This window comes from Asterias amurensis, chromosome 13, assembly GCF_032118995.1.
Source record: "Asterias amurensis chromosome 13, ASM3211899v1".
Classification (NCBI taxonomy): domain Eukaryota; kingdom Metazoa; phylum Echinodermata; class Asteroidea; order Forcipulatida; family Asteriidae; genus Asterias; species Asterias amurensis.
The window spans coordinates 2,912,848-2,925,257 of NC_092660.1; the positions used below are offsets into that span (position 1 = coordinate 2,912,848).

Below are 12,410 nucleotides of genomic sequence, written 5' to 3' on the forward strand. Positions count from 1 at the left end.
TAAGCAAATTGTTGTGCTTAGCAGCTCTATGAAATTGGGCCCTGATTAGTTACCGTACGCCTATTTCCACAGCTGTAGGATATAAGAACAAGAGAGTAACTATAAATATAAATATGAATGGCAAACTTGCGGGTACAACCACGAGTAAAATCTCTTTTGAAGGAGTGGTGTCTCTGAAAAGAGCCGGTTTGGTCTCGACGTTTCGAACAGTATACTCTGCTTATCTTCAGAAGAAAGAACAGTTTGAAATAAAACAGACAGTGTAGAAAGGGCATGTACCTTCGTGGAACAGAACCTCCTGCCACATGGGCTCATTCAGTGCCTACTTGTGGAAAGTACATCCACCAAATTGTGACCTAATCAATTTATTTTCGGGGCCATTACCAGTGTATGACCCTACCTTTAAAAGAACCCAGCATTTCCTGTTTGGGAAACGTCAGTGGACTTCATGTACTAATTTGTCAAATAAACAGTATTTTAAAACATTTTTAAAGAACAACAAAAGTTTGTAGGATTTGAGGCATTGCATGGTATCAATATATATTTGGTTTGCGGTAATAACACCATATGTGTTGCCAGGTAGAGTTTGTTCTTAGAGAACTGTCTATCTTTATTTTACCGCGGAGTTCATCGGATGTTCTGGAGAAAATTTGCTTCAAACAAAAATCTGAATATCAACGACACCAAAATCCTTTTTATTTCATAGTTTTGACAAATACATATTTCTCATCAAATACTTTAGCACAACGATGTCTGTTAAAACAAACGTTAACAAAATGTTTTCAATATTTCTGGAAATGTTTATGTACATATAATGTGATCACATGGAAGAAATAATGCAAATGAATTCCAATGAATACGGAGACATCAAGTACACACAAGAAAGTAAAGTAAAATGAGAGCTGCAAAGATTTCTAACTATAAAGCGTGCGTGCATTTGTTTAAATCTAAAGTGGTTTTTTTATCTAACAGAACAGTGCCTTCAATAAACACATTTAAAATAGTTCTAAATACATTGTATTTTGAAACACTTATTAAGAGTGTACAGTTTTGTTAAAATAATATGGAAATTTGGTACCATACAAGACGAACAACAAAACCACTAGTATAAGTAAATCTATCAAACCCAAAAGTTTATTTTAAAAATGTTATGTATAAAAATAAGTTTGCAAAAGGCATCATGTCAAAGGTTAAATGTGGAAGCGAAAATTTGACACTAGAGGCGGGTTTGTCATTAATTTGTTTAAATGTTACAACAACATAGAAGCATAGCACACAAAAAACCATGATTTGTTGGGAAACAGAAAAGAAAGTTAAATATTATGCCTTCATAAAAAAAACATGTTTTTTTAAAAGAAACATTATGGAAGTTATTGTACTTCAAAAAATAGTGATACTTTTCCCGATAATGTACTGCACACAAAAATAATGGCAAGTTTGCACAACAAAATAATAATAAAATATTTCAAGTGTATGATACATCGAATGTATAAATTTATATATTTTTTAATAGTACAGACATTCCTATCCTCTACTTGCCACAAACTGTTACAATCGCCAGCCAACCCTCATGTGCAATCCATTTGTAACACAAGTTCATTTAAGCTTCTTTTCTCAAATACCATTCAGCTATATCAAAATAATTCATTGGACCAACTGAGGTAATTCCAGCAGCTCACCAGGAAAAGGACAACAAAGTTAATATCTCTGTCAGTTTAAAACACTAGAATCGGATGCGTTCATTCCAGACCCCCCTGGAATTGGAACAGCCAAGTCAATATCTCTGTGGGTTTTAGTCATCAGAGTCGGATGCATTCATCCCAGCAACTCCCCCTGGATTCAGAACAGCAAAGTCAATATCTCTGTGGGTTTTAGTCATCAGAATCGAAAGCTTTCATTCCAGCAACTCCCCTTGGATTCAGCTAACAACAAAGTCAATATCTCTGTCAGTTTAAAACACTAAAATCGGATGCGTTCATTCCAGCAACTCCCTTGGAATTGGAACTCCCTTGGAATTGGAACGGCCAAGTTAATATCTCTGTGGGTTTTAGTCATCAGAATCGGATGCGCTCATCCCAGCAACTCCCCCTGGCGATCGAGCAGCCAATCTTGCCATCATCGTTGCGCTTAGTTTCCTAGTCATGGGCTTCTGAGGCTCCTTCAATGAGCTGTCAAATGCATTGAAAGTATAAAATATTATAAAAACAGTATTAAAAGAGAAAATGAAGTGCATTTTTCCTACGATTGATGCGCTGAGGCATTATGATGCACATTAAACTACCCCAAGTACATCAAAAATTTACAATCATTTAGTGACACATAATGATAAAGAGAGAGTCATAAACAAAAAACGGAAACAAAAAACAAAAAAAAGGACGAGTCAAGAAGGCATACAAAAAATCTACTGTTAAAACTATGGAGGAACTGACTAGGAAGGAATTGTTAAACCTGTTTGTTTTTAAGACCTAGTGAGTTGTGGAATCATACCTAATGTGTTTGTTACAATCAATGAGTGTGTAGAAGATGTGTACTATCAGACAAAATACAATTCAAACATATACCTTCACCTTTAAAGGCACTGGACACTATAATTTTAGCATAAAACCTTACTTGGTAACGAGTAATGGAGAGCTGTTGATAGTATAACACATTGTGAGAAACGGCTCCCTCTGAAAGAACTTAGTTTTTGAGAAAGAAGTTATTTCTCACTAAAATATTTTAAATGAAATCGAGACCTCCGCTAAGGTCTCAAATTCAAGGCATCTGAAGGCACACAACTTGTGCGACAAGGGTGTTTTTTTCCTTTCGTTTTTCTCTCGCAACTTCGACGACCAATTGAGTTCAAATTTTCAAAGGTTTGTTATTGTATGCATATAAGACTGGTCTTTGACGATCAACAAAGGTGTCCAGTGCCTGTGATAATAATTAATACCCAACTTACCTGTCATGGCCTTGATTTCTCAGCACATCTTTGTCATTCCAAGTTGTCAGCTTATCCCTTGCCAGGTTGTCATCATCTTCAACCCTAGAAGACGTGTTCCTCATACTGTTCCCGATTCTAGTTCTTGCGTCCGTCCTAGAAGCGGTCGACAAGAACGGCATTGAAAACGGAGAGAAGAATCCTGAGACGTCCGGTTGGTTTCGCATCCGTGACGGAGTGTCTCTGGGCAAGAGGGTCGCTTTCGCAGGAGATGCATCTAGAGGGTGACTGGTAGTCTGTTTTAACAGCGGAGCGTCGTCGTCGTTATCAGTTTCTGCGTCTCTGGATTCTGGCCCAAGCAGCGATGAGAGCCTTGTAGTTGGTTTCATGAGCAAGGACAGGCTGGTCTCGAGTTCTTCTATCTCTTGATGAGTCTCACCTTGAACTATTGGTCGCTCTGGCGCGTCAGTACTCTCATCAAACCCAAGTAACTCCCTTGTCGCCTGGTAGGGCACGGCTAGAGAACGCTTATCAGAACTTTTCTCATCACTGATACTGTCTGGTTCTGTTCTCCCTTGGTCAGAAATACGCTTTCCTGATGTCAAACAGCTCTTGCTCGGGTCCCTTTGGAAGTTGTCATTCAATCTTGTATCTGTTGGGTAGCTTGTCGAAACACCTCTTGCCTGTTGGTCGTTTGGATTTCTTCCAGATGAATCGACAGTTGGCATAGCATCGGTATTGTCTCGGGAGGACTGCCTAATGGTTTGATTTCTTCCAGATGAATCAACAGTTGGTACTGGATCGATGTTATCTCTGGAGTATTGCCTGATGAGCTGGCGACGCATTTGATTGACTGCTTCCTCCTCATTCCTCATTCTGTCCCTCTCCTCTCCCATCGCTAAATATTGCTGTAAGTGTTCCAAAATAAAAGATTTATTATTATATCTGAAGTAAAAAATATGCATCTCCTTAAGGTGATCCCCTGGCTACTGCTTCTCAGGTTGTATCATAACTTGGGTTAAATCCCTGGCTACACGGCAGTTGAATGGCTTCTGACTGGCACCCCCAAACAAAGATGTTGTCTAATATGAAGACTGCTTACATTGGGCTAGGAAGCTCAGTTGGGTAGAGCACCAGCACGTTAATCCGGATGTCCTTGGTTCAATTCCCACTCTAGTAAATTTTTAATTGTTCAACCTGAATCATAAAAAGGGGGATACATTGCAATGACTATTATGATTTGAAATTCAAACTTCAAGTAGTAAACCACGAGGGAAACTGGGTAAACTTTAATTCAAGTTAGTGTTGAACAAAGCAAAGTTGACTAGAGTGGGATATGCACCCGCAACCTCCATAGTAACATGCCGGCACTCTACCAACTAAGACATCTAGCTCTTTTTTGTTGTCGATAATTTCTATTCAAGGGTGCCAGTTGGAAGCCATTCAACAAAGCTACTAAGTGACAATCCTGAACAGAGATATTGACAAAATAGGGAGAACGCCAACATCTAGGTAGAGCCTAATTATATTTTGAGCATTAATCATTTCTGAGATGGGAATCACACCATTTATGAAATTCAGACTTTATTTCCCTTTAAAAGAGTTCTTTGGAACCGCAAACAATGAACTTTTAACTGATACTCGAAACTGAGACGTCTTTTAAACCTTAGAAAATCTTACTCGTGTTCACGTCAAAGAGGTTACTATTCTGTAAAGCTATCAAGTTCTTACCGTCATCATGTGTTCACTTGCTGCTTTGAGATCTAAGAGATACCATGTTAAGCCATCTTTACTCTGTCCGTCAATCACAGCCTTGAGGTCAAGTTCATTCCTTGGTACTCCTAAGAATTGTTCAGCAGCTTCCGTGGCAATCTCAAGCCTTTCCAGAGGAGTACTGTAAAGAACCTCCTAAAAGAACAGATTGAACCAAAAGATGGAATGTGTTTAAACAGTTTTATAACACACCTCTTGCCTGTTCTGTATTCTGGTTGGCTGAAACATGGTCACAGGGGATGAACCAGTATACTCTAGTGATCCCGCGCGCGTTTGCGGAAACTAGTTCCCGTGCGGGCACTAGTCTTTGAGAATAGTGCCCGGTTACAGCGCCCTCTTTTGACTTGAATTGTGGACAACAACTACAAAACTTCCTTTCTTTTCCAGATTTCTGTTCTTATTTCACATTTAAGACCAAGCTGTGTTATAAAACACATTATTGACTGGCATAATTTGGTAACTAGTGTACGTCTATTCCCCCTCGGGCCTGTGAGTGACCAGAAGAGGGGCCTATTTCCCTCGGGGGAATAGACGTACACTAGTTACCTCATTACCAGTCAATATGTGTCTACTAATGTAGCGCTTTTCACACCCGATGCGCGTCTCAAAGCGCTTCCAACATTATTACCACTAGTCATCGGGTCTTAATTCATTCCTTAATCATGTCAGCTCCTTGGGGAGGATACAGCCTGGGCAACAAATATGCGCTAATAAGCTATGTAAAGCAATCACAAGAACGATCTCTGCCCTGGGTGGAGAGGGGCAATAATGTCATCAAGTGCCTTGCTCAGGGACACAGGTGTCATGACCGGAAAATCAAACCCACACTCTGCTGAACAGAAACACCAGAGCTTGAGTCCACTCTTATCCACTCAGCCATGACACCCTACACCCTATTTTATAAATGGAACTTTTGTGAACACCAGTGACTTTGTTTTACTAATTTCTCAAAAACTACAGAACCTCAGCATCTAATATTTTAAGGTACGCTTTCTACTATCATTATATTCAAACGGTGTTTGAAGTAAGTTTAATGTAAATCTGTGGACATTGTGTTTTGTGTTACAAAAAGTACCCAAATCCTTTAAGGCCTACCATTAGAACTTAGGCATCTGCACCCAATTTAATAGAGCTGCTTAAGCAGAAAATATTGACTAAAAATGTTCTGCTTAGCAGAAACGATTAGGGTACCAGTCAAAATTGTGCATGTTACATGGTATTTTAGCTGGTAATCCCAATTCTGGTAAGCATTCATTTTGCTTGTTACTAAAATAACACCATTTATATAGTGCCTTTTCCTAAGGTTGCAAAGCGCTCAGAGATTGAAAAGAAAAAACAAAAACAAAAAAACAATGGGAATGAAATAAAAAACCAACAGGAAAACCACGACCAGGCAAAGTCTGCGGCATTGAGTCAAATAAAGTGGCATACATACCTCCTGTGTAACACTTTCATCCCATAGTTGGTTTACAATAGCACACAGTAGAATACCATCACCAAACCTAAAAATAAAAAAAATTACAAACCAATATTACAGAAATTTTCAGACATTTAAAATCATCTTTGTCACACTAAACCCAAACTCTACCAACACCAAAGTGTGAGTTTACAACACTACATCACCAGGCCTGATATTGGTAATTACTAAAAATAATTATTAGTATAAAACCTTACTTGGTAATAAGTAATGGGGAGAGGTTGATAGTATAAAACACTGTGAGAAACAGCTCCCTCTGAAGTGATGTAGTTTTTGAAAAAGAAGTAATTTTCCTTGAACTTGGTTTTGAGACCTCAGAATTAGATTTTGAGGTCTCGAAATCAAGCTCCTAAAAGCACACAACTTGTGCAGCAAGGCCATTATTATCTCGCAACTTCGACAACTAATTGAGCTCAATTTTTCACAGGTTTGTTATTTTATGCATATGTTGAGATACACCAAGTGAGAAGACTGGTCTTAGACAATTACCTATATTGTCCAGTGTCTTTAAGACAGGAAACCGTACCTAATACATGCAAAACTTACTCTGAATAATCTTTCAACTCGATTCCTAGTAGTCTCTTAATCCAGCTGAAGACTGCCATGTCTTCCTTATACCACACTGTGAAGATACTGCTTGAGCTAGTCTCAGAACAAGCCCCTGTTTCATCCTGATGGCTTGATGTTTGCTCTCCCTCTGTGATCCAAAAAGTGTATAAATTTAAAGGAACATTACAGAATGGGGGAATTTTGGGACGCTTGGTGGCAGCAGACTTTACCAGGTAAAATTAATTGTTTTCTGTAATCTGCGCATGCTCAGAACTAGGTAAACAATGAAAATTTACCTGGTAAGTCTGCTGCCACCAAGCGTTCCAAAGTCTCCCATTTGATTTTGTTGACAAAAAAAGTTGCTGGCAGTGTAAGCACTTTATGTAATCCACCATATACATAAACTGACAGACATGTAGAAGTTTGAGATCGATTGGCCATCTAGGTCGTCATGAGAATTTTATAAACTCCAAACGCGAAATTAGATTATTTATTTCTCAGGCAGAAATATTTCAAGGGATGTTTTCTACAGTCATCATCATTAGAGGGTGTAAGTTTTAAGTAAATCAGTGACCTGTGAAGTTTTTTCTTATCAATTCTGTAATGTTCCAATGATGCATTTAACAATGGAATTGCTTACAAATACATTAAAAATGCTGCGAAGTTTACACATTAAAGATTGGATTAAAGACACTGGACACTATTAATAATTGTCTTAGACCAGTCTTCTCACTTGGTGTATCTCAACATATGCATAAAATGACAAACCTGTGAAAATTTGAGCTCCATCCGGCATCTAAGTTGCGAGATAATAATGAAAGAAAAAAACAACCTTGTCACACAAAGTTGTGTGCTTTCAGATGCTTGATTTCGAGACCTCAAATTCTAAATCTTAGGTCTCGAAATAAAATTTGTGGAAAATTACTTCTTTCTCAAAAACTATGTTCCTTCAGAGGGAGCCGTTTCTCACAACAGCTCCCCATTACTTGTTACAATTAAGGTTTTACGCTAATGTTTATTTTGAGTAACTACCAATAATGTCCCCTGCCTTTAAAAGTGTTGCAACTGACCCGGACAGGGTTCGAACCCACGTTCCGGAAATCACAGAACTTGAGTCCATCGCTCAAAACCAATAAGCCAACATAAAATATTACCTTGTAGGAATGAATTCTTAGGCCATGTGAAACCGGCTGATGAGAGAGACGGGGATAACGACTTGTGTTTCCATGACAACACTGGGCTTAAGCAACGATGGTCCTCCAACATGTCACCTGAGAAACATTAAACAAATTCTGATCATTTCCAACATATATTTTATTGCAGTTTATTTTGTTAATATTGTTTATTTATTGATAATCAACAGGTATAACAGGTATCATCAAATAAGAAAACAATTGGCATGTCATGGCCGAGCGGTTAAGAGCACCGGATTCAAGCTCTGGTGTTTTATCAGCAGAGTGTAGGTTTTAATCCCTGACATGAACCTTCCTACGCAGGAAAAACAGGACTGAAGTTTCAGGTTTTCAGGGCAACACTCAGGCTGAGCTTTTTTAAAGGCGGTGGACACTGTTGGTAATTACTTCAAATAATTGTAATCGTAAAACCTTTCTTGATTACGAGTAATAGGGAGAGGTTGATAGTATTTGACAATTACCAATAGTGTCAAGTGTCTTTAAAGGTAACTCCTCTTTACGACATTTGTCCACAATCTTTAAAATGAAAAAGAGAAATTAAAATAAACAAACTACGTACCTTGAAAGCGTATTTGCATTGCCCGGCACAGTGCCAGTATGGTCTTAATATTACCGCTTACCACATCTGCATGGAAATAAAAGGCACATTTATTTGTAAAATTACAAATGTGGACAATCAAAGTATGTTAAAAATCTCAAACAATAAAATAGAGAATTTCAAACATTTTAGAATTAATTTTAGTGGACTTGAAAACCAAATAAATGAAACGAATTGTAAATGAGAAGAAAAAAAATGAATAAAAAGGACAAAAAAGCCACACACAAAATCTTTCAATTGTATTGATGAGATATTTTAGTACTGCTTGTTCAAATAAAAACAGTGTACATGGGTAGAAAGTTCTTTCTCATTATGTTCTGGGGTCGATTTCACAAAGAGTTAGGACTCGTCTTATCTCGAGTTAGAAACAGTAACTCGTCCTAACTAAGGATTAGTCAAAGGTCTGCATGCTACAGTGCAGGATTGGGACTCGTCCTAAGTCCTAAGACTAGTCTTAAGTTAGGAAGAGTTTTGTGAAATCGACGGCAGGTCTTGTAAAATGTTAACCTACCTGGGGTCGATTTCACAAAGAGTTAGGACTAGTCCTAACTTAGGACTAGTCCTAAGAGATATACGAAACATATGGCTAGTCCTAAGTTAGGACAAGTAATTCGTCCTAACTCAAGATAAGACTAGTCTTAACTCTTTGTGAAATCCACCCCTGGTCTGTAGTCTTAGGGCCTTGTCACATGAGGCAAATTTTACAGGCAACTTGGAGGCAACCAACTGCAGTGCTTGCTGCAGGACCACTGGCAGCACATGAGTATTTTTTCAAACAATGTCTTATGTTCGGCAAGAATAAGAACATTCAAACGTGAATGCATTCTCTTCTTAGAGATTGCCTGGAACCGGTTGCCTGTAAATTGCCCCGTGTGACACGGCCCTTAGTGTTATTTCCCTCTAATCTTGGACCCTGAAATGTAATTTCTACCTTCAGCGTATACACCTCTCAAGTCAACTCCCAATCTATCTAGGAATAGAAGACACTCTTCGGTGTTTTCAACACGGTGAACATAGAGGGCAGGATTTTGATGTACGCATGGGGGCGACTCATAAGCTAGAAAGAAAATAAAAGACTATTTTTACACAGCTTCTTTGTTTAAAAAAATTTAAAACAAAGAATTGAAAGTAGTTAATTATTCCGATATGTCAATCTCTTTTGTTTGAGTGGTGGCTCTGAGAAGAGCCGGTTTGGTATTGACGTTTCAAACAGTCAACACTCAAACAAAAGAGATTTATACATGGCTGTACCCACAAGTTTACTATTTATTTATAGTTTCTTTCACATCAGAAACCACGGAAACTTGATCTTTTTAACAATTGTTCCCAGACTTTATACTCACAGATTTGTTGAACAAAATACAGTAGAGTAATACCATCAGCAAGATCTTCCTGTAAGTCTGTGATGCACTTACAATCAGGAACATGCTGCAGGTAGTCATTCAGCCAAGCAGTGAATTCCTGAAAACATAAAATTACATTAAACTTATAAGGTTTAAAGCTTATTAGAAATGTTCCCTAAAATTTTTAAAAAACTATTTTAGCAATAGCATGTAGTATGTTCACAGATTAACGTGACTCTCCTGAAAACATTGCTATGTGATTTTTCATTTATTTTCCTGAAAAACTTAAAGACTTAGGCCTATTGTATAAAACTCAGCCTTCTAAAGGTCAATGGACCCTTCCCATGAAATATGCTAATCACATTCACGCATGCCTACAGACCCTGTTGGTTGGCAAACGCCATAGAGTTGTGCACTAAGCAGACGCGCAATCACGTCTGCGCCAAGCAGCCATTAGCCGTGTACAAAACAGCGCGATGTTACCTTACTTTGCCAACCAAAACGTTAGTGCACACGCGCTATGTGCAATTTACATATTTCATGGGAAGGGTCCATTGTATCACATACATCTTCATTTACAGCGAGTAGGGATTCATGTCCTGGCCAAAAAAAAATTATACAAAATGTATCAAAACCCTTTAAAGGGTAGGTATACGTTATACATTTGATTATCATTCTTAAATTTATGGCAACAAAACTTTAAATTTGAATCCTACAGCAAGTTTTGACAGTATAAAGTATTTTTGAGAAACATTTCAATTTCAAGAATGTGGTCAAAAAATTTGAATCTGAGAAGCTATACTACAGTAACGATTTTCAAATTGTACATTCTTATTAGGGGTTATTATACTTTCGTGAATATATTCGGCTCAGCATTTTTTGCGATATATCTCAAAACGTGACTAACTTTTGTTCCTGTATGCTTTATATGCACAAGTAATGTAAATAAGTCATTATTAAGCGGTTTTAAACAGCCTGTTCACTATTCAGATCGTTTCACTACTCTTTTATTCCTTTATTTATCACAAGCAGTTGAAATTGAATAAAGAGTTTTTTTGACAATGTCTGCACTTGATACATGTACCTTTTTCTCATATTGGACTCTTTCTCCGTGCTTTGATGGATTTTCCAGATGGGATGGTTTACAGTACAGATGATTGTGTTCATTTGGCACATGAAGAGGGCTGGAGAGCTCCATTTGTACACTCAGACCTTGGGAAAGATAAAACATACTTGGCTACTTGGTTAGAATCCAGAGATATCGCAAGGCATGACAGTAAAACACCCCAACCCCCCTGAAGCACAAACACTTCAAAACATTCTGTTTTCCCCCATTTCAGACCAGCAACGTTTGGTTTCAGGAGTAAGAAACCAATCTGTTATATTTTCTCTCTAATGTAGGCATATAATTTATTACATTAAACAAAATTTATTATTGTCTGCAGAGTTAATCCAACAATTTTTCTTTTCATTTTCACTTAAAAAATGTTTTAGGTTTTTCCCCATACTGGCACACCATAGAATCCCATTTAGCTATCACATCACTGATCTATCTAGTGACAATTAAAGGAGAATGAAACTCAATCTAGCAGATGGTACTTTTGTTTTGAAACTTAGAGGTTGGATGATGTTTCTTCGACTCATTTAATTGTTGGCATAATAATGCACTAGTGATTTATACCAAAAATTCATCATTTTAGTATAAATGTTTGAGCATAACCTACGACAGGAAACTTTATTCTCAGCATGATTTAGCCTGTAGAAAATACAGACCATGAGTAAACAGAGTTTCTGTCACCTGTGGAGCTTGCACAGTCTCATGGTAAATGGGAATAAAAGTTTGGTTCCGAAAACATATGAGGGTCGACAAATGGTCGATAACATATGTATGATGCTACGATAACTAAGTTTGTTAATAAAAATAATAGTAATTGAATGAGCTTTTTTATTTGACATTGGAGCGACGTCATATGTTTTCAAACCTGTCATTGGTTGGTATTTTATTGAATATTCAGAAGCTAGTATGGCCGCAAAATAAATAAAAAAGCTCATTCAATTACTATTATTTTTATGGAAAAGTTTCCGTATGGCGCCACCACTTTTTCATTCGAAATAAAATAATATAGTATCTAATTTACCTGATTGATATATCCCTTTTTGTAAAAATGAGTGAAAAAGTGGTGGCGCCAAACGGAAAGTTATCCAAAACGGAAATAGTAGAAAGTTACCAAGTAAAGTTAGGCCTACAATTTTTACATTTCAAGTCATGAAGTACAACTTACAAAAAAAATACAATACAAGTTGTACTTCGTTGCAGCGATGACCATACTTCAGGCACTTGTTGAATCGTTGAAGGAGCTCAGTCGTTATTCACTCAGTCCATAATTTTATATCACATTCACATATCCACACGATTATGAAAAGATAATGATAATTCTTATTGATTTATTCTGACACCAAGCTTGGCCGACGATCGATTGTCATGATTGTTTACATGTACGTTTCATCGGTGAGAAGACGAGGGCGCCACACAGCGACTATGTGGTGTCATCTTTTT

The 12,410-nt window shown here is 37.5% G+C and overlaps 1 protein-coding gene across 1 annotated transcript; it reads right to left on the bottom strand.

Annotated features, from left to right (window-relative positions):
• Positions 1-49: 49 nt before the first annotated feature.
• Positions 50-12,343, bottom strand: LOC139945927 (uncharacterized). Its single transcript, XM_071943446.1, has 11 exons — positions 12,136-12,343; positions 10,938-11,065; positions 9,854-9,971; positions 9,442-9,567; positions 8,472-8,537; positions 7,874-7,990; positions 6,717-6,867; positions 6,129-6,195; positions 4,652-4,828; positions 2,942-3,828; positions 50-2,168 (listed from the first exon to the last, which is right to left on the bottom strand). The coding sequence occupies exons 2-11, from the start codon at positions 11,049-11,051 to the stop codon at positions 2,048-2,050; spliced, it is 1,944 nt and encodes a 647-aa protein (XP_071799547.1). The 5' UTR covers positions 11,052-11,065; positions 12,136-12,343; the 3' UTR covers positions 50-2,047.
• Between the last annotated feature and the right edge of the window lie 67 nt (positions 12,344-12,410).

Excerpts from the sequence above, each read along its gene's own strand:
- LOC139945927 (XM_071943446.1), bottom strand. The coding sequence starts at position 11,051 with ATGGAGCTCTCCAGCCCTCTTCATGTGCCAAATGAACACAATCATCTG. Across the intron at positions 8,538-9,441 it reads GAGAGGTGTATACGCTGAAG|ATGTGGTAAGCGGTAATATT; the intron begins GTAGAAATTACA and ends ATTTCCATGCAG. Across the intron at positions 7,991-8,471 it reads AATGCAAATACGCTTTCAAG|GTGACATGTTGGAGGACCAT; the intron begins GTACGTAGTTTG and ends AATGTTTCTCAG.